General features: G+C 39.7%; 4 protein-coding genes across 4 annotated transcripts; all 4 read right to left on the reverse strand.

Annotated features, from left to right (window-relative positions):
- Positions 1 to 1420: 1420 nt before the first annotated feature.
- On the reverse strand, positions 1421 to 3500 carry LOC138411528 (transcription factor HES-4-like). The gene is made up of 2 exons (XM_069532111.1): positions 3213 to 3500; positions 1421 to 3099 (listed from the first exon to the last, which is right to left on the reverse strand). The coding sequence occupies exons 1-2, from the start codon at positions 3333 to 3335 to the stop codon at positions 2767 to 2769; spliced, it is 456 nt and encodes a 151-aa protein (XP_069388212.1). The 5' UTR covers positions 3336 to 3500; the 3' UTR covers positions 1421 to 2766.
- Positions 3501 to 6158: 2658 nt separating this feature from the next.
- LOC138411530 (protein hairy-like) lies at positions 6159 to 8246 on the reverse strand. The gene is made up of 2 exons (XM_069532133.1): positions 8116 to 8246; positions 6159 to 8002 (listed from the first exon to the last, which is right to left on the reverse strand). The coding sequence occupies exons 1-2, from the start codon at positions 8236 to 8238 to the stop codon at positions 7670 to 7672; spliced, it is 456 nt and encodes a 151-aa protein (XP_069388234.1). The 5' UTR covers positions 8239 to 8246; the 3' UTR covers positions 6159 to 7669.
- A 1916-nt stretch (positions 8247 to 10162) lies between these two features.
- LOC138411529 (transcription factor HES-4-like) lies at positions 10163 to 14482 on the reverse strand. Its single transcript, XM_069532120.1, has 2 exons — positions 14018 to 14482; positions 10163 to 13904 (listed from the first exon to the last, which is right to left on the reverse strand). The coding sequence occupies exons 1-2, from the start codon at positions 14138 to 14140 to the stop codon at positions 13572 to 13574; spliced, it is 456 nt and encodes a 151-aa protein (XP_069388221.1). The 5' UTR covers positions 14141 to 14482; the 3' UTR covers positions 10163 to 13571.
- Positions 14483 to 17155: 2673 nt separating this feature from the next.
- LOC138411531 (transcription factor HES-4-like) lies at positions 17156 to 20046 on the reverse strand. The gene is made up of 2 exons (XM_069532137.1): positions 19893 to 20046; positions 17156 to 19779 (listed from the first exon to the last, which is right to left on the reverse strand). The coding sequence occupies exons 1-2, from the start codon at positions 20013 to 20015 to the stop codon at positions 19447 to 19449; spliced, it is 456 nt and encodes a 151-aa protein (XP_069388238.1). The 5' UTR covers positions 20016 to 20046; the 3' UTR covers positions 17156 to 19446.
- Between the last annotated feature and the right edge of the window lie 1740 nt (positions 20047 to 21786).

A 21786-nucleotide genomic window follows, 5' to 3' on the forward strand; every position in this document is an offset into this window, starting at 1 on the left:
CATGCAAAGAGAAAGTACACACTTACACAAGTGTACACAATGCTGAATATGATCTGGAGCTCTTATAATAAAGAATAATTTGAAAGTATTAGTTTCTGCTTATGCCAAAACCAAAAAAAAACAACCCTCTCCTGGTTTCGGGTGACAGATGAAGGGATTGAATGTTACAGAATGTGGGAAAGCACCGGACGACTCTGTCCCACTTCAGCCTCATTAGCATCTTTAACCACACCAGCAGTCGCCTATTGTCCACAGGGATTTGGCACACGTCAGGAAACAGCTGTCGTTCACCCTTTACACTTTAAAAACATCATCAATACAAAGTTATAATATTTAACTACAGGTATTGGATTTTTTTTACAGTTACAAATAAAACAGGTTCCAATTAACTGCTTAGACTTGATGTTTATGTTTAAAAGCTGTCAGAGCTCAGAGGATCCAATGAGGTTGTTTCCCTCCAGATGGTCGGTGGCCTGACGTCAGCTCAGTGTCTCCAGCACAGCACACGCCCACGGTCTGTCACAAAAGCTCCTTTCAAAGGGTTTTGTCGTTCACTGACCACATCATTCAAACACTGAGTGTGGGAACCTGAGAGAAACTTTCTACTCACACCAGCAGACGCAAGACACATCTGCTGCATCTGGACACCAGGAACACTTTATCCTTAGACTGACGTTCTACATCTGATAACATAAACGATCTTTAAACTAACATTTATCATGTTATATAATGTAAGATTTACAGGTTAAGTCACAGTCTTATAGTTTCAATCCAATTCCTTTGGAGAGTCCAGTAAAAGTAATTCTTCTTAGGTTGGTGTGATCATTTCTCTTTTGTCCATTAAGTCCAAACTTTTGAGTATATTTATGATTTAAACTTATCAAGAACTTTTTGGGGCCAATGTCCCTTTTAAATAATTCAGAGGCCTCCGGTCAGAGGTCAGAGGTCAGGATCTCTGGTCCCTCAGGCTCTGTGAGTGAGTTTCCTCTGGTTTCTCACACTCTGTCCTTTCACTGCAGCAACAATACAAGTGTGTGCTATTATACGTCACATGACAGACAATGTGTGGCCTCCTTAAAGGCCGTCGTTGATAAATTAAAATATCTTACATTAAAACACCTCAAACACACTATTATATTAAAATAATGTTTCATGAAAAGTGTCTTTAAAGTGTTTATGTTATCTTTTGATTAAATTACTTGATTTATTCCATATGAAAACAGTGATGTAACATTAATGACCTAATGTAATTGAAAAAAAATCTCAACTGAACCAAACTCAAATGTATAATTCATAAATTTTGTTTCTGATTAAATGCAGGAACGATGTCGGAGACTTATATCAATTAAGTTTATAATTGAAAGTTCATCATAATACAGATGGCCACTTTAAAACACAATGACACAAGAGAAATGTTCATCTGACAGTGTTTGTTTATTCAACAAGTCACAATGAGAGTATGACAGCGCCAACTAGAGGTGATGATACATCACAACAACAACTTGTAGGTTTCTACAAGACACAGTGAACTCAGAGAGCGAGGGAACAAGTGTCTTTACAAAAGACAGTCGACAACATGTGAGGACACAGTACTCACTGTACTTTCCAAATGGAAAAGAGTTTGCAAAAGCAAAACAATTATAAACATTATTCTTAATAATCGAACTTCATACAGTTTTCATAAGAGTACAAATAAATGATCACAATAAAAATGTGACATTAAATTTTTACTTTTAAAGTAAAAGAAATAAACATTTCGATCTTAACAGATCAGTTTTCAACAATCACTACAAGTGATGGAGAGTCAATTATAACAGAATATCCAAAATAGGATAATTTAGACATTTGATCAATATGATCGATACGTTTCCATTGTTGACAAAAATTACAGTTGTGTTATATTTTACCAATACACACGATGGACAATAAAAGTATCACTAGAAAATAGTGATATTAAGTAAAATCTTTACAAAAGAGAAAAATGCTTGAATCTTAAAACAGATCAGTTCTCAGTTTTGCCCATAAAAGGATGTAAAATATTTGTTAATGACGATGATCAATACTGATCAATAGTTAACAAATGTTATCATATAATGAAAAAACTCTAATACACAGTCACTGAACAATTGTGACAAAGTGATAAAAACAACTTTTAGAAAAAAAGAATTATTTGGATCTTAAAACAGATCAAATTTGACAAATCACAAAGATTTAAATATTTAACATTTCTGATCAAAATGATCGATACTGTAAATACACGAAGTACAGTGAGGTATAATAATACCTGCTGATGTAATCAGATGTGGTTCATGCAACATGCATGATAAGATGTTCTCGTTCATAAAGAAAATGAAATAAACATTTGGATCTTAAAACAGATCATATTTGACTGAACAGAGAAATGAAAAGTTAAAGTCCTGATGAAAACATGTCCACAAAAAGAACATTGAGATGTTTTCACAGCAACGATCAACATTGATCAACAGGTAACAAACCATATCATGATATATCACTGATACAGTGAGCTGTGATAATAATTGCTGATGCAATCAGAGGTGATTCATGCAACATGCATGACAAGATGTTTTCTTTCTTCACTTGAAAGATGTTGTTGCTTCTTTTCCTCAGGAAATGTCCAACACACAAATACATGTTTCTGTTCATACAGAAGAACGAGTCCTTACATTTCATAGAATTCACTTCCAGTCGTCTTTGACCACTGATCTGGTGTCAGTTTGTCTGCCGGTAACTCCAGTCTGTAGGAGTCTACCACGGCCTCCAGGGGGCGCTGTTGACCAGACTCTGGTCTTTGGTGATGCTGGTGTGGACTGTGGAGCTCAGAGGAGAGAAGCCAGCCTCTCTCAGCTTCTCATCAGAGGAAGACTGCAGCTTGTTGAAGTGCTTCATCAGTCTTCTCTGCTGTTGGTTCTGCTGCTGCAGCTGTGTCAGGAAGTCAACTGTCATCTCCAGGATGTCTGCTTTCTCCAGCTTGGAGTCTGGCTGCTGTTTGAGGAACTCTGGACCCAGGAGAGACTTGAGCTGCTCGATGCTGCTGTTGATTCGCTCTCTGCGTAACTTCTCCACCAGAGGCTTTCTGAGCTGCAGAGACAAGGACAAAGTTAGTCATCAACGTATTCTGGAGTCAAGTGTGAGCATGAACAAACACAAGCTCTGGTGAAAGAAGAGCACGTCTCCTTGAATCTTCAATTTACCTTGTGGCTGCGAGTCAGATGCTCCTGAGAGTCGGTCATTGCTGCAGTGATTGTAGGAGCCATGTGTGGATCTCTGTGCTGTAGAGGTCTCTGTAGAGACAATCTGATCTCTGCTGCCTTCATCCCTCCTATTTATAGTCCCACATCTCCATATCAATGTGTGGGTCTGGGTCTGGCTGCAGTTTCCCACAGTCTCGTCCAATCAGAGAGCTCGGGGAGACAATAGTGCATGTGGAGCAGCGACATGCTGAATGGTGTTAATGCCTCAGGGACAATAGTTAGATCTCAGGGGAACAGGTGGAGGACTGGGGGGTGATGGAGAGAGACTCACAGAGCTCTGTGTGGATCTGGGAAAGTGGTGACCCTGTAGAGAGCAGATCTGCAGCCTGATGCTGATCAATGACTCTGACTGAGCACACGCTCGTCAGCACACGTGTCAAACCAGAGACTCTTCATCAGTAGAAGAATATGAAGGTGAACTGTAAAGTCTCTATGGTGAAGTTTAACACAAACTCAAAACTCTGTGCAAGTTTACAGATACTGTTTTAACTATTTTATGTTGATACGTTTTCTAAAGACTTTCGGTAATTTATTTTCTTAAACTTTTTAGAAGAATAAAAAATTGTATTTCATCACTTTTGTAAGCCACTGAAGATCTACATCATGTATATCAGATTTCTATCAATGATCAAATTTAGTTTCCATGGTGTCCAGATAATAACTATGTTCATTATAAAGAAGATTTCAACATATTGTCACAATTATCAATGTCAATTAAAAGATAAAAATGTTATCATATATTTATATACTGTCTGTACTTTAACTACAGTGATTCATGAAATCAATTAGTTCATAATCTTAGTATTTGAGTCAAAGTCATTAGTTGGTATTTGGTCTATTTGATAAAAAGTGTTCCTGGTGTCCAGATGCAGCAGATGTGTCGTCTTGTGTCTGCTGGTGTGAGTAGAAAGTTTCTCTCAGGTTCCCACACTCAGTGTTTGAATGATGTGGTCAGCGAACGACAAAACACTTTGAAAGGAGCTTTTGTGGCAGATCGTGGGCGTGTGCTGTGCTGGAGACACTGAGCTGACGTCAGGCCACCGACCATCTGGAGGGAAACAACCTCATTGGATACCAGATAGTGTTGAAAATATATATTTCTAAAAGTACATCAAGTCTCTGCACTACTACATTGGCACCTGCATGTTTGAGCTTGTGGTGAAAAATATCAATTTAAAATAAATCCTTTTTGGAAATCATCAGCTGGTTTAAGATCAGAGCTGTGTATTTGGAGTCAGGGGAGGCAACGACAGCTGTTTCCTGAAGTGTGCCAAATCCCTCTGGACAATAGGCGACTGCTGGTGTGGTTAAAGATGCTAATCAAAGTGGACTGTGATTCAGTCGACTGCAGCTTTCCCACACTCTGACCACACACCGTTCACACTGTGCCACGATGAAACACCACCAGCTCTGGTAAACCACACAGGTGAAATAAGAGAATTCATATATTGAACTGTAACATTAGCTGTAAACGAGGAATGTTAATTGGTTATTATTTTATTTTATTCTACTTGAAAAGTCAAAAGAAAAACTCTGAGAGCTTCTCAAACACAGTATTCAGATTGACGCAGAACAATTTCCTGCTTTCATTTATTTGCACTCAATAAAAATATATGATGTAATTACAGAAACAAAAATATACTAGAATTAAGTTTTCATAAATTTTTACATTCAAGATTCAGAAACTTTATTGTCACTTCTTCGTACAGCAGCTGTGCAGATCAGGATAACATAGAGTTTATACAGTGGTAGATATAATCAACATGAATAATTAATACACAGCTTAAAATAAATTAAACAAATAACACAATGTGAAAAGTGTTGAGTGCAGTTATGAGTGTTCGTAAATTAAAGTGCAAATGAAACAGCCAGTAGAGCAGCTGTCTGCATTTCTTATATACTTTTATGAAATATTCAATTATTAAATCTGTTATTGAGGACATTAGAAACATTTTATTTTGTTAGATTGGCCATATTTTCTGAACTTTTCATGTTGGCTGACGTTGCTTCGGTTGAGCTCTGGTCAGGTTTTCATTCTGATTCCTCCACACTCGCTCTTTAACCTCTTCAGGAGCAGAGGTCTCCATCTTTTGTCCCACCAGACTCTGTGAGAGCGTTTCCTCCGGTTTCCCACAATCTGTCGTGTCCCTGCTTTCACCAGAACAACAATAGATGTGAGTCTCATTAACCATCAAAGTTCTGCTTGAAGTTTCCACATTCCAGCACCAGGAACTGAGGAATGCATCAAAACCATGAATAAGCCATAATTTATCTTTGAGACGTCGGCAGAGGAATGAACGGAATCCTCCACTCGATTTTTGCTTATTAAACAAATAGAGTGGATGGAAAACAGCTCGTCTGTCCATGTGAAAACATTTGATTCTCAGAGTAAAGACTAAATGAGCTTAGTTATGTCTTTATGAATAAAACTCCTCCTCCAGATGTGATGCTGATGTTTATCATTAAAGGTCCAGTGTGTAAGATTTAGGTGAGATGATCTTTTGGCAGAAATTTAATGTAGAATAATCCTCATGATGTTTTCACTAGTTCATTTCATCTAAATTGTATGAAGTGTAGTTTTCTTTACCCCAGAAAAGGCCCTTTATATTTAAATACTTTATATTTACATGGAGGGGACCCTCTCTACGGAGGCAGCCATGTTTTTTTTACATTAGTCCAGACTGGACAAACTAAACACCTTTTGAGTTTTTATAACTTGAGTTTTTCTTTTTCATGTTTGGAAGGAGAGGGTGAGGTGAGGGGTGTTCAGCTGCAACATGACACTTCAACACTAGATATCACTAACTTCTACACACTGTACCTTTAAAGTGTGATGTCACAATACTGTCAGTTATGTAAGAAAAATGAGTTGAGGACAAAAAGTCATTGGATTAAAATGATTTATTTGTTGAAATGAACTCAGTCACAGTTTTTATAAAAGCTTCTAATTGAAGCAGACAGATGTGATGATGCATCACAACAACAACTTGGTGACTTTTCCAAGAAACACTGCACTCAAAATGAGCAGGGGAACATCCGTCTTTACAAAAGACAAACAGAACGAGATTAATCATCATTAAGTTTTACATTAAAACGTTTCTAGATTACCTTAAAACTGATCTCAGATCAGATCAAGTACAGAAAATCACAAAGTGATCAATGCTGTTATACGTCAGGTCCTTTTTGTAAAACAAACATCACTGGGATGTATCAGCTTAATCATGAAACCTTTTCAACAAAAGGATAAAAATATAAAATGACCTGATAACTGATCAAATATCAAAGACATTAAAAGTTTAGTCAATTCTGTAAAAGTGTCCACACAGGGGACAAATAGTTTTTGACCTTTGTGAAGTAGTTTACTTCACTAACGACAAAGTGATGGTACAGTGATACACAGTAGTAAACAGTCGTTCATGTTTGACTGGATTCCTGCACGATGACAAAGATTCTTTCTTAATATGAAAGATAAAGTTTCTCCTCTTTTTTCCACAGGAAGTTAAAGTTTGTCTCAACAAGACAGTTTGAAATACACAGTTAGGTATTTAAGAACTTTCTGTTTTGACATGAAGCAAAATCTTTTGACAAAGAGATAAAAGTTTGGATCTTAAAACAGATCAGAGAGATGAAAGTAAAGTAAAGAATTATAAGACAATATGTCCACATTAGTGTTCCGAATAAAAACACAACAGTCACTGAACAATTGTGACAAAGTGAAAAATAACTTTTAGAAGAAAAGATTCATTTGGATCTTAAAACAGATCAGATCTGACAAATCACAGAGATTCAAATATTTTATGTTTCTGATCAGTACTGTACTTCATGATTGTAAATACATGAAGTACAGTGAGGTATAATAATAACTGTATTTGTATATAACACAAATACATGAAGTACAGTGAGGTATGATAATAAATGCTGATGTAATCAGATGTGGTTCATGCAACATGCATGATAAGATGTTCTCGTTCATAAAGAAAATGAAATAAACATTTGGATCTTAAAACAGATCATATTTGACTGAACAGAGAAATGAAAAGTTAAAGTCCTGATGAAAACATGTCCACAAAAAGAACATTGAGATGTTTTCACAGCAACGATCAACATTGATCAACAGGTAACAAACCATATCATGATATATCACTGATACAGTGAGCTGTGATAATAATTGCTGATGCAATCAGATGTGATTCATGCAACATGCATGACAAGATGTTTTCTTTCTTCACTTGAAAGATGTTGTTGCTTCTTTTCCTCAGGAAATGTCCAACACACAAATACATGTTTCTGTTCAAACAGAAGAACGAGTCCTTACATTTCATAGAATTCACTTCCAGTCGTCTTTGACCACTGATCTGGTGTCAGTTTGTCTGCCGGTAACTCCAGTCTGTAGGAGTCTACCACGGCCTCCAGGGGGCGCTGTTGACCGGACTCTGGTCTTTGGTGATGCTGGTGTGGACTGTGGAGCTCAGAGGAGAGAAGTCAGCCTCTCTCAGCTTCTCATCAGAGGAAGACTTCAGCTTGTTGAAGTGCTTCATCAGTCTTCTCTGCTGTTGGTTCTGCTGCTGCAGCTGTGTCAGGAAGTCAACTGTCATCTCCAGGATGTCTGCTTTCTCCAGCTTGGAGTCTGGCTGCTGTTTGAGGAACTCTGGACCCAGGAGAGACTTGAGCTGCTCGATGCTGTTGTTGATTCGCTCTCTGCGTAACTTCTCCACCAGAGGCTTTCTGAGCTGCAGAGACAAGGACAAAGTTAGTTATCAACGAATTCTGGAGTCAAGTGTGAGCATGAACAAACACAAGCTCTGGTGAAAGAAGAGCACGTCTCCTTGAATCTTCAATTTACCTTGTGGCTGCGAGTCAGATGCTCCTGAGAGTCGGTCATTGCTGCAGTGATTGTAGGAGCCATGTGTGGATCTCTGTGCTGTAGAGGTCTCTGTAGAGACAATCTGATCTCTGCTGCCTTCATCCCTCCTATTTATAGTCCCACATCTCCATATCAATGTGTGGGTCTGGGTCTGGCTGCAGTTTCCCACAGTCTCGTCCAATCACAGAGCTCGGGGAGACAATAGTGCATGTGGAGCAGCGACATGCTGAATGGTGTTAATGCCTCAGGGACAATAGTTAGATCTCAGGGGAACAGGTGGAGGACTGGGGGGTGATGGAGAGAGACTCACAGAGCTCTGTGTGGATCTGGGAAAGTGGTGACCCTGTAGAGAGCAGATCTGCAGCCTGATGCTGATCAATGACTCTGACTGAGCACACGCTCGTCAGCACACGTGAAGAGGAAAACCTTCATGTTGTATTGTATGAATCACACATATAATGAAAATATTTATTTACCACAAGAAGAAATTGTTCTTTTGTAGTTTTTTTACTTCTACAGAGCAACATTTCTGAATACTTCTGTCGTGAACTTGATTTGATATTTAATATTATAGAGTATGTTTCTATTATTTTACAGGATTTTACTTCTTCAAATTAAAACATTCTTCCAAAAAGTGTGTTATAAAAAAAAAGTGTGATGTCCGTTCATGTCGTTAAAAACTCAGGATTATAATGTTGCTGCTGTCCAGATGCAGCAGAGTCTTTTGACACGTGCCTCATCGTGTGTGTGTGTGTGTGTGTGTGAGTGTGTGTGTGTGTGTGAGTGTGTGTGTGAGTGTGTGTGTGTGTTTGTGTGTGTGTGTGAGTAACAAGCGGAGCTCACTTTCCCACACTGACTCTCTGAGCTGTGGTCAATGAACAACAAAGAGACGTGTGTGACAGATGCTGCTGTGTGTTGTCATAGAAACACTGCCGGAGCCATCTGGAGGGAAACGATCCCATTGGCTGAAACTGAACTTTTGTAAAGTTTGAAATTATAGAGAAATAATCTTTGATGAAGTTTCAACAAAGTGTCTTTAACGTCACATGTTTTACTTCTTATCGTCGTCATATAAACTTCATTCATAACCACGTCTGATTGTTGATCATGGATTGGACTGAACCTTCAGCTGCATACGTTTGTGTGTGTGTGTGTGTGTGTGTGTTGGGGGGTTCCTGGTGGGGGTGCTTGTTTCATGAAGTGTGCCAAACCCCTGTGGAGGATTCCTCTGCTGCTGGTGGAGTGAACGTCATTCACACTGAGCTCTGACCTCCACAGTTTTCCCGCTCTCTGTTTGTCAGCAGGAAACACACATGAGCCTCAACACAAGTGAAGTGTGTGAGGTTTGTGAGCACAGGCAGCGAGTGGACGGTGGAGTCCTGTGCACAAACTGTGACAGAGGAAAAACATGGAGCATGAGCACAATGTCACAATCAACATTTACTGCTTCACATCATTAGTTCATATTGTAAAATACAAATGTTACATTTTTATTTTGTTTAAGTTTCAGAAGATTCTCATTTATCTGTACATTAATATGCTGAATGTATAATAATTCAAACTAGAGGATCAATGGCATGGTGATGTCATCCCCCCCTCCAAAGTGCTCTGACATAATATATGTAGTTATATGCTGCTAAACAAATGCATTGAATTGATTGACTCCTGTGCTTTTCTGCAGTGAGTCAGGACTGTCACACAGGATTCTCGTGCAGCGCGGTGCAATGCAACACAGCACATGCACTCATATACAATGTGCCAGAGAGAAGAGGGAGGCAGAGGGAACCCGTTGGTTTCATGTTTGTGTGTTTCATCTCAATTAATAATTCACTGATAATAGATTGTAATTTTTCTTTAAAGTTTTGACTTTTATAAAGTTAAAAAGAATTAAAATGAAAGTTAAAGTTGTATCAATAGTAGAGTAGAGTATTACGACTATTTTTATTTTCTGTAAATTTAAACATTAGTGTGAATCAACAGAGGTGCAATGCTACTGGTATATACAAGAAAATACATACAAAGCAGATATTGTTCAATTTTATTTATTTATAATTTGACAGTTTCCATCCTCCCGGGATTCTGCTGGACTGGTCTCATCGAGAGATGAAAACTCCAAAGCTATCACCTGCTCCGTCAAACAGTTGTGGCATCAGGTGACAAAGCTGCAGCCCTGTTCACATCCGCTCTTTCTGTTACATATAACAGAGGTTGTACTACACCAAACAGAGTTTTAGCTCGACTGGCCTCATGCAGTGCTGCTGCAGCTTTGTATATAGCGACTGAAGCATTGTACCAAGTTGCAGCAAAGGTGCACACAGCTGTAGCACTGGTCCAATCCAGTGCTAGTGTGACTTTGTGCAAAGCATCTGCAGCACTGTACACATCTACAGCCACATTAAGCACAGCTGAAGCACTGGGGTCATCCTCTAGAGCTGTACCGTTGAGGGCAGCCACTGCAGTGTCAAACTCAGCAACATCATCACTGGCCTGGTGCAGTTCCACTGCAGAGTTATACAGAGCATCTGCAGCTTCAGACAAGTTCCACACAGCTGCAGCACTGGTCTCTTCCATTGGTGCTGTATCAGCTGAAAAAATAGAGGCGGGGCAGGTCCTTCTCAGTTCCGCTACAGCCTTATTCAGAACGCGTGCAGCGTTACTGAAAGCCGTAGCAACTTGGGACACAGCTGCAGTACTGGTTGTATCCACTGATGCTGCAACGTCAAACACAGCTGCAGGCTCTGACTCTGCAGTGGCCAATGGATTGGCCTCTGCCTCTTCAACATAAGTTTCCCATTCAGTTAGCATGGGTGCTGCTACCTTTCTCTCTCCAGGTGGGAGGAAATGGTCAAACAGACACTTCACAGTTTTAGTAACTGCAGAGCCTACAAGGACACCAAGGGTCAGGAAGGGCATGTTGCTGGGTTTTGTTCCTTTCTGAATATGTGGGGATCAGAATGAAGAAAAAATCTGCTTCTCTTCTTTGCGTCTCTGCTAATGAGCCTAATGACCATTCAATGTCAAAGGTAAAGTATGTATCAAAGGGATGAATGGTCAAAGGCATTAAAGGATCAATGGCATGGAGGATCAATGGAATGGAGGATCAATGGCATGGTGATGTCATGCCCCCCCCCCCCCCTCCCTCCCAAAGTGCTTTGACATAATGTATGTAGTTATATGGTGCTAAAGAAATGTATTGAATTGATTGACTCCTGTGCTTTTCTGCAGTGAGTCAGGACTGTCACACAGGATTCTTGTGCAGCGCAGTCAAAACAGACGATGCTCATCTTGGAATAGTCTGATGATCCTGTGTTGTGTTTGTGTCTCTGTCATCTGTCTGCTGTTTGTTTCTAATGTGTGTTTATCCTGGTTTTATGTATTTTTTTAAACAACCCAGTTTCTGCTCTGATAATAAATTTGACTTGACCTGTCAGCTCTGCTCCTCCGTTCATCAAACTCTGCTTCTGTTCAGACTTAACTGCAACTAAACAGCTGATTTTCAAACTGACAAAACAAAGTGAGTCTATGTAAAACTTTTCTCTGTCCATTTACACTAAAACTGGTTTGAAACCAGATTCATGTTTAATCCAGAGTCTGTTTTAATGTGTGTGTTGAGGTCAGAGGTCAGAGGTCAGGGTCTCTGGTCCCTCAGGCTCTGTGAGTGAGTTTCCTCTGGTCTCTCACACTCTGTCCTTTCACTGCAGCAACAATACAAGTGTGTCCTATTGTTGGTCTCATTTCAGACAATGTGGGGCCTCTTTAAAGCTTCAGTTCAAACCTTCCACATCAAAACACTGTTTTCACTAAATGATGCTGCAGTCAAAGTATTTTTTAAATGTACATGTTCTCCTTCGGTTTGATGATTTCCCTCAGTGCAGATAAAGAGTCTGAACTTCATCAAACATCTTAATGCAACAACACTGAGTTTGACTAAAGTCTCAATAAACTGTAGATTAATGACACAGTCTCTCCTCAGGCGACATGTGATCTGATCTTTGACGATTTCAATTCACTGTAAAGATCTTTTTCATGGAGGTGAAATCAGTTCATAAGATCACATGTGATCATCGTCTCTTGTTCTTCATCATGAACGAGAGAAATATAACAACATGACGAGGAAACAACTTTTTCATCTGACAGTGTTTGTTTATTCAACAAGTCACAATGAGAGTATGACAGCGCCAACTAGAGGTGATGATACATCACAACAACAACTTGTAGGTTTCTACAAGACACAGTGAACTCAGAGAGCGAGGGAACAAGTGTCTTTACAAAAGACAGTCGACAACATGTGAGGACACAGTACTCACTGTACTTTCACAGGATTTTTCCACAAGGAAAATAAGTTTGTCGTTAATCAACAAAGGTAAAAACAATAAAAAACACAAATGATTCAACAACAAATCACTTTGTTCTTACTGATCAGGAACTTCAATTAGTTTTCAAAAGATAAAAACAAGTTGTCACAATGAAACTGTGACATTAAGTTTAAACTTTTACAATAAAAGAATAAACATGTTGATCTTAAAACAGATCTGTTTCTAATCATCACATAAAGTGATGCAGATTCCAATTTGACAAAATATCCAAATCAGGACAATGAAGATTATGATCAACATGATCAAAACTATTCAAAAGGAAACAATGTTACTGTTGAATTAAATGTTACCAACACATGACGCACAATGGAGAACAAATGTATCACAAGTAAACTGTGATAAAAGCAAAACCTTTCAAAAAAGAAAAATATTGATCTTACAACAGATCAGTTTTGACTAATCACACGGATTAAAGTAAATTCCATTATTATAACATGTCCATAAAAAGGACAAATATGTTCTCATGGCAATGATCAATACTGATCAATAGTTAACAAATGTTATCATATGATGATATAATAATAACTGTATTTGTATATAACACAAATACATGAAGTACAGTGAGGTATAATAATACCTGCTGATGTAATCAGATGTGGTTCATGCAACATGCATGATAAGATGTTCTCGTTCATAAAGAAAATGAAATAAACATTTGGATCTTAAAACAGATCATATTTGACTGAACAGAGAAATGAAAAGTTAAAGTCCTGATGAAAACATGTCCACAAAAAGAACATTGAGATGTTTTCACAGCAACGATCAACATTGATCAACAGGTAACAAACCATATCATGATATATCACTTATACAGTGAGCTGTGATAATAATTGCTGATGCAATCAGATGTGATTCATGCAACATGCATGACAAGATGTTTTCTTTCTTCACTTGAAAGATGTTGTTGCTTCTTTTCCTCAGGAAATGTCCAACACACAAATACATGTTTCTGTTCATACAGAAGAACGAGTCCTTACATTTCATAGAATTCACTTCCAGTCGTCTTTGACCACTGATCTGGTGTCAGTTTGTCTGCTGGTAACTCCAGTCTGTTGGAGTCTACCACGGCCTCCAGGGGGCACTGTTGACCGGACTCTGGTCTTTGGTGATGCTGGTGTGGACTGTGGAGCTCAGAGGAGAGAAGTCAGCCTCTCTCAGCTTCTCATCAGAGGAAGACTGCAGCTTGTTGAAGTGCTTCATCAGTCTTCTCTGCTGTTGGTTCTGCTGCTGCAGCTGTGTCAGGAAGTCAACTGTCATCTCCAGGATGTCTGCTTTCTCCAGCTTGGAGTCTGGCTGCTGTTTGAGGAACTCTGGACCCAGGAGAGACTTGAGCTGCTCGATGCTGCTGTTGATTCGCTCTCTGCGTAACTTCTCCACCAGAGGCTTTCTGAGCTGCAGAGACAAGGACAAAGTTAGTTATCAACGAATTCTGGAGTCAAGTGTGAGCATGAACAAACACAAGCTCTGGTGAAAGAAGAGCACGTCTCCTTGAATCTTCAATTTACCTTGTGGCTGCGAGTCAGATGCTCCTGAGAGTCGGTCATTGCTGCAGTGGTTGTAGGAGCCATGTGTGGATCTCTGTGCTGTAGAGGTCTCTGTAGAGACAATCTGATCTCTGCTGCCTTCATCCCTCCTATTTATAGTCCCACATCTCCATATCAATGTGTGGGTCTGGGTCTGGCTGCAGTTTCCCACAGTCTCGTCCAATCACAGAGCTCGGGGAGACAATAGTGCATGTGGAGCAGCGACATGCTGAATGGTGTTAATGCCTCAGGGACAATAGTTAGATCTCAGGGGAACAGGTGGAGGACTGGGGGGTGATGGAGAGAGACTCACAGAGCTCTGTGTGGATCTGGGAAAGTGGTGACCCTGTAGAGAGCAGATCTGCAGCCTGATGCTGATCAATGACTCTGACTGAGCACACGCTCGTCAGCACACGTGAAGAGGAAAACCTTCGTGTTGTATTGTATGAATCACACATATAATGAAAATATTTATTTACCACAAGAAGAAATTGTTCTTTTGTAGTTTTTTTACTTCTACAGAGCAACATTTCTGAATACTTCTGTCGTGAACTTGATTTGATATTTAATATTATAGAGTATGTTTCTATTATTTTACAGGATTTTACTTCTTCAAATTAAAACATTCATCAAAAAGTGTGTTATAAAAAAAAAGTGTGATGTCCGTTCATGTCGTTAAAAACTCAGGATTATAATGTTGCTGCTGTCCAGATGCAGCAGAGTCTTTTGACACGTGCCTCATCGTGTGTGTGTGTGTGTGTGTGTGTGTGTGTGTGAGTGTGTGTGTGTGTGTGAGTGTGTGTGTGAGTGTGTGTGTGTGTGTGTGAGTAACAAGCAGAGCTCACTTTCCCACACTGACTCTCTGAGCTGTGGTCAATGAACAACAAAGAGACGTGTGTGACAGATGCTGCTGTGTGTTGTCATAGAAACACTGCCGGAGCCATCTGGAGGGAAACGATCCCATTGGCTGAAACTGAACTTTTGTAAAGTTTGAAATTATAGAGAAATAATCTTTGATGAAGTTTCAACAAAGTGTCTTTAACGTCACATGTTTTACTTCTTATCATCGTCATATAAACTTCATTCATAACCACGTCTGATTGTTGATCATGGATTGGACTGAACCTTCTGCTCCATACGTTTGTGTGTGTGTGTGAGTGTGTGTTAGGGGGGTTCCTGGTGGGGGTGCTTGTTTCATGAAGTGTGCCAAACCCCTGTGGAGGATTCCTCTGCTGCTGGTGGAGTGAACGTCATTCACACTCAGCTCTGACCTCCACAGTTTTCCCGCTCTCTGTCCGTCAGCAGGAAACACACATGAGCCTCAACACAAGTGAAGTGTGTGAGGTTTGTGAGCACAGGCAGCGAGTGGACAGTGGAGTCCTGTGCACAAACTGTGACAGAGGAAAAACATGGAGCATGAGCACAATGTCACAATCAACATTTACTGCTTCACATCATTAGTTCATATTGTAAAATACAAATGTTACATGTTTATTTTGTTTCAATTTCATAAGATTCTCATTTATTAGTACATTAATATGCTGAATGTATAATAATTCAAACTAGAGGATCAATGGCATGGTGATGTCATGCCCCCCCCCCCCCCCAAAGTGCTTTGACATAATGTATGTAGTTATATGCTGCTAAACAAATGCATGGAATTGATTGACTCCTGTGCTTTTCTGCAGTGAGTCAGGACTGTCACACAGGATTCTTTTGCAGCGCTGTGCAATGCAACACAGCACATGCACTCATATACAGTGTGCCAGAGAGAAGAGGGAGGCAGAGGGAACCCGTTGGTGTCATGTTTGTGTGTTTCATCTCAATTAATAATTCACTGATAATAGATTGTAATTTTTCTTTAAAATTTTGACTTTTATAAAGTTAAAAATAATTAAAATGAAAGTTAAAGTTGGATCAATAGTATAGTAGAGTATTACGACTATTTTTATTTTCTGTAAATTTAACATTGGTGTGAATCAACAGAGGTGCAATGCTACTGGTATATACAAGAAAATACATACAAAGCAGATATTGTTCAATTTTATTTATTTATAATTTGACAGTTTCCATCCTCCCGGGATTCTGCTGGACTGGTCTCATCGACAGATGAAAACACCTGCTCCGTCAAACAGTTGTGGCAACGGGTGACAAAGCTGAAGTACTGTTCACATCCGCTCTTTCTGTTACATATAACAGAGGTTGTACTACACCAAACAGAGTTTTAGCTCGACTGGCCTCATGCAGTGCTGCTGCAGCTTTGTATATAGCGACTGAAGCATTGTACCAAGTTGCAGCAAAGGTGCACACAGCTGTAGCACTGGTCCAATCCAGTGCTAGTGTGACTTTGTGCAAAGCATCTGCAGCACTGTACACATCTACAGCCACATTGAGCACAGCTGAAGCACTGGGGTCATCCTCTAGAGCTGTAGCGTTGAGGGCAGCCACTGCAGTGTCAAACTCAGCAACATCATCACTGGCCAGGTGCAGTTCCACTGCAGAGTTATACAGAGCATCTGCAGCTTCAGAAAGATTCCACACAGCTGCAGCACTGGTCTCTTCCATTGGTGCTGTATCAGCTGAAAAAATAGAGGCGGGGCAGGTCCTTCTCAGTTCTGCTACAGCCTTATTCAGAACGCGTGCAGCGTTACTGAAAGCCGTAGAAACTTGGGACACAGCTGCAGTACTGGTTTTATCCACTGATGCTGCAACGTCAAACACAGCTGCAGGCTCTGACTCTGCAGTGGCCAATGGATTGGCCTCTGCCTCTTCAACATAAGTTTCCCATTCAGTTAGCATGGGTGCTGCTACCTTTCTCTCTCCAGGTGGGAGGAAATGGTCAAACAGACACTTCACAGTTTTAGTAACTGCAGAGCCTACAAGGACACCAAGGGTCAGGAAGGGCATGTTGCTGGGTTTTGTTCCTTTCTGAATATGTGGGGATCAGAATGAAGAAAAAATCTGCTTCTCTTGTTTTGCGTCTCTGTTAATGAGCCTAATGACCATTCAATGTCAAAGGTAAAGTATGCATCAAAGGCATGAATGGTCAAAGGCATTAAAGGATCAATGGCATGGAGGATCAATGGCATGGTGATATCATGTCCCCCCCCTCCCCCCCAAAGTGCTTTGACATAATGTATGTAGTTATATGGTGCTAAAGAAATGTATTGAATTGATTGACTCCTGTGCTTTTCTGCAGTGAGTCAGGACTGTCACACAGGATTCTTGTGCAGCGCAGTCAAAACAGACGATGCTCATCTTGGAATAGTCTGATGATCCTGTGTTGTGTTTGTGTCTCTGTCATCTGTCTGCTGTTGGTTTCTAATGTTGTGTTTATCCTGGTTTTATGTATTTTTTTAAACAACCCAGTTTCTGCTCTGATAATAAATTTGACTTGACCTGTCAGCTCTGCTCCTCCGTTCATCAAACTCTGCTTCTGTTCAGACTTAACTGCAACTAAACAGCTGATTTTCAAACTGACAAAACAAAGTGAGTCTATGTAAAACTTTTCTCTGTCCATTTACACTAAAACTGATTTGAAACCAGATTCATGTTTAATCCAGAGTCTGTTTTAATGTGTGTGTTGAGGTCAGAGGTCAGAGGTCAGGGTCTCTGGTCCCTCAGGCTCTGTGAGTGAGTTTCCTCTGGTTTCTCACACTCTGTCCTTTCACTGCAGCAACAATACAAGTGTGTCCTATTGTTGGTCTCATTTCAGACAATGTGGGGCCTCTTTAAATCTTCAGTTCAAACCTTCCACATCAAAACACTGTTTTCACTAAATGATGCTGCAGTCAAAGTGGTTTTTAAATGTACATGTTCTCCTTCGGTTTGATGATTTCACTCAGTGCAGATAAAGAGTCTGAACTTCATCAAACATCTTAATGCAACAACACTGAGTTTGACCAAAGTCTCAATAAACTGTAGATTAATGACACAGTCTCTCCTCAGGCGACATGTGATCTGATCCTTGAGGATTTCAATTCACTGTAAAGATCTTTTTCATGGAGGTGAAATCAGTTCATAAGATCACATGTGATCATCGTCTCTTGTTCTTCATCATGAACAAGAGAAATATAACAACATGACGAGGAAACAACTTTTTCATCTGACAATGTTTGTTTATTCAACAAGTCACAATGAGAGTATGACAGCGCCAACTAGAGGTGATGATACATCACAACAACAACTTGTAGGTTTCTACAAGACACAGTGAACTCAGAGAGAGCGAGGGAACAAGTGTCTTTACAAAAGACAGTCGACAACATGTGAGGACACAGTACTCACTGTACTTTCACAGGATTTTTCCACAAGGAAAATAAGTTTGTCGTTAATCAACGAAGGTAAAAACAATAAAAACACAAATGATTCAACAACAAATCACTTTGTTCTTACTGATCAGGAACTTCAATTAGTTTTCAAAAGATAAAAACAAGTTGTCACAATGAAACTGTGACATTAAGTTTAAACTTTTACAATAAAAGAATAAACATGTTGATCTTAAAAAAGATCAGTTTCTAATCATCACATAAAGTGATGCAGATTCCAATTTGATAAAATATCCAAATCAGGACAATGAAGATTATGATCAACATGATCAAAACTATTCAAAAGGAAACAATGTTACTGTTGAATTAAATGTTACCAACACGTGACGCACAATGGAGAACAAATGTATCACAAGTAAACTGTGATAAAAGCAAAGCCTTTCAAAAAAGAAAAATATTGATCTTACAACAGATCAGTTTTGACTAAATCACACGGATTAAAGTAAAGTCCATTATTATAACATGTCCATAAAAAGGACAAATATGTTCTCATGGCAATGATCAATACTGATCAATAGTTAACAATGTTATCATATGATGATATAATAATAACTGTATTTGTATATAACACAAATACATGAAGTACAGTGAGGTATAATAATACCTGCTGATGTAATCAGATGTGGTTCATGCAACATGCATGATAAAATGTTCTCGTTCATAAAGAAAATGAAATAAACATTTGGATCTTAAAACAGATCATATTTGACTGAACAGAGAAATGAAAAGTTAAAGTCCTGATGAAAACATGTCCACAAAAAGAACATTGAGATGTTTTCACAGCAACGATCAACATTGATCAACAGGTAACAAACCATATCATGATATATCACTGATACAGTGAGCTGTGATAATAATTGCTGATGCAATCAGATGTGATTCATGCAACATGCATGACAAGATGTTTTCTTTCTTCACTTGAAAGATGTTGTTGCTTCTTTTCCTCAGGAAATGTCCAACACACAAATACATGTTTCTGTTCATACAGAAGAACGAGTCCTTACATTTCATAGAATTCACTTCCACTCGTCTTTGACCACTGATCTGGTGTCAGTTTGTCTGCTGGTAACTCCAGTCTGTAGGAGTCTACCACGGCCTCCAGGGGGCGCTGTTGATCGGACTCTGGTCTTTGGTGATGCTGGTGTGGACTGTGGAGCTCAGAGGAGAGAAGTCAGCCTCTCTCAGCTTCTCATCAGAGGAAGACTGCAGCTTGTTGAAGTGCTTCATCAGTCTTCTCTGCTGTTGGTTCTGCTGCTGCAGCTGTGTCAGGAAGTCAACTGTCATCTCCAGGATGTCTGCTTTCTCCAGCTTGGAGTCTGGCTGCTGTTTGAGGAACTCTGGACCCAGGAGAGACTTGAGCTGCTCGATGCTGCTGTTGATTCGCTCTCTGCGTAACTTCTCCACCAGAGGCTTTCTGAGCTGCAGAGACAAGGACAAAGTTAGTCATCAACGTATTCTGGAGTCAAGTGTGAGCATGAACAAACACAAGCTCTGGTGAAAGAAGAGCACGTCTCCTTGAATCTTCAGTTTACCTTGTGGCTGCGAGTCAGATGCTCCTGAGAGTCGGTCATTGCTGCAGTGATTGTAGGAGCCATGTGTGGATCTCTGTGCTGTAGAGGTCTCTGTAGAGACAATCTGATCTCTGCTGCCTTCATCCCTCCTATTTATATTCCTACATCTCCATATCAATGTGTGGGTCTGGGTCTGGCTGCAGTTTCCCACAGTCTTGTCCAATCAGAGAGCTCAGGGAGACAATAGTGCATGTGGAGCAGCGACATGCTGAATGGTGTTAATGCCTCAGGGACAATAGTTAGATCTCAGGGGAACAGGTGGAGGACTGGGGGGGATGGAGAGAGACTCACAGAGCTCTGTGTGGATCTGGGAAAGTGGTGACCCTGTAGAGAGCAGATCTGCAGCCTGATGCTGTTCAATGACTCTGACTGAGCACACGCTCGTCAGCACACGTGTCAAACCAGAGACTCTTCATCAGTAGAAGAATATGAAGGTGAACTGTGAAGTTTAACACAAACTCAAAACTCTGTTTGTGCAAGTTTACAGATCATGTATAAATTATTTTATATGAATAAGCTTTATAAAGAGTTGTAGTTAATGGATTTTTAATTTGATTTAAATTTGTATTGTGTTTAAAGATATAAAACATTACATCTTTAACTCAATGGAGATCAACATCAGATTTCATATCAGATGTCATTAAATTTATTTTCTCAATGACTGAATGTTTGAAGTTTCCTGGTGTCCAGATGCAGCAGATGTGTCGTCTTGTGTCTGCTGGTGTGAGTAGAAAGTTTCTCTCAGGTTCCCACACTCAGTGTTTGAATGATGTGGTCAATGAACGACAAAACACTTTGAAAGGAGCTTTATTGACAGATCGTGGGCGTGTGCTGTGCTGGAGACACTGAGCTGACGTCAGGCCACCGACCATCTGGAGGGAAACAACCTCATTGGATCCTCTGAGCTCTGACAGCTTTTAAACATAAACTCAAATTACATGAAGTCTCAAGAGTTAACTGGCAACTTTTTTATCTACAACTTAAAAAATTGCAATATTGTCAAAAACAGAATGTTTGTGTTGACGACTGGATTTAAGATTCAGAGCAGATCTGCTGCCTGAATATTTTATTGATGGACGATGAAACTTTAAACATAAGTTCAACTCACTTTTATTCTGGATAAATAAAGAATTTTATTATTAATTTGGGTGTTCTCCCAATTTTCTTCCTGATAAATCCTGTATTCATCAGTTCATTTGTATATGTCTGTAATGTCTCTGATGTATTTAAGTGGTGTAATAACGAGGACCCTGCAGCTGTCCAGATGTGTCCTCTGACTTCAGTGTGAGTAGAAAGTGTCTCTCAGGTTCCCACACTGACTCAATGAAGCACAAACTCACTTTGAATGGAGGTTTTGTGACTGATCCTGGACGTGTGTTGTCGTAGAAACAGAGCCCAACGTCACCGACCATCTGGAGGGAAAGAATCTCATTGGCCGTCACTGACAGTTTGTACTGTTCAAATACACAATGGAAAACAATCATAAAAATTCAACTCAATTCATTTGTCAGATTATTTAATCCACTTTTAATGTGTGTCAGACATTTTGATCATAAGTGTGTGCTGGTGTCAGCAGCTGGATCAAACAGTGGTCTCTCCACACGAGGGAGTGAAGGGGGGTGAGGCAGCTGTTTCCTGAAGTGTGCCAACTCCCTCTGGAGAATAGTCGACTGCTGCTGGAGTCAAGGATGATCATCAAACTCTTCTCTCCAGAGCTTTCCCACACTCTGTGTTTCTTTTTATAGAGTCTTTGCTTTTACACTTACTCGTAACTGAATCAACGTTGTATTTATAGCGTAAATAGAAACACTATGCAGTGAGCTCAATATGTCTGTAAACATGTGTAAAACACTGA

This window comes from Paralichthys olivaceus, chromosome 2 (assembly GCF_024713975.1).
Source record: "Paralichthys olivaceus isolate ysfri-2021 chromosome 2, ASM2471397v2, whole genome shotgun sequence".
Taxonomy (NCBI): Eukaryota; Metazoa; Chordata; class Actinopteri; order Pleuronectiformes; family Paralichthyidae; genus Paralichthys; species Paralichthys olivaceus.

Bases quoted from the DNA above. Each gene is read 5' to 3' on its own strand.
- LOC138411531 (XM_069532137.1), bottom strand. From the start codon at position 20,015: ATGAAGGCAGCAGAGATCAGATTGTCTCTACAGAGACCTCTACAGCAC. The intron at 19,780-19,892 runs GTAAACTGAAGA...TTGTCTCTGCAG, and splicing joins ATCTGACTCGCAGCCACAAG to CTCAGAAAGCCTCTGGTGGA.
- LOC138411528 (XM_069532111.1), bottom strand. From the start codon at position 3,335: ATGAAGGCAGCAGAGATCAGATTGTCTCTACAGAGACCTCTACAGCAC. The intron at 3,100-3,212 runs GTAAATTGAAGA...TTGTCTCTGCAG, and splicing joins ATCTGACTCGCAGCCACAAG to CTCAGAAAGCCTCTGGTGGA.
- LOC138411529 (XM_069532120.1), bottom strand. From the start codon at position 14,140: ATGAAGGCAGCAGAGATCAGATTGTCTCTACAGAGACCTCTACAGCAC. The intron at 13,905-14,017 runs GTAAATTGAAGA...TTGTCTCTGCAG, and splicing joins ATCTGACTCGCAGCCACAAG to CTCAGAAAGCCTCTGGTGGA.
- LOC138411530 (XM_069532133.1), bottom strand. From the start codon at position 8,238: ATGAAGGCAGCAGAGATCAGATTGTCTCTACAGAGACCTCTACAGCAC. The intron at 8,003-8,115 runs GTAAATTGAAGA...TTGTCTCTGCAG, and splicing joins ATCTGACTCGCAGCCACAAG to CTCAGAAAGCCTCTGGTGGA.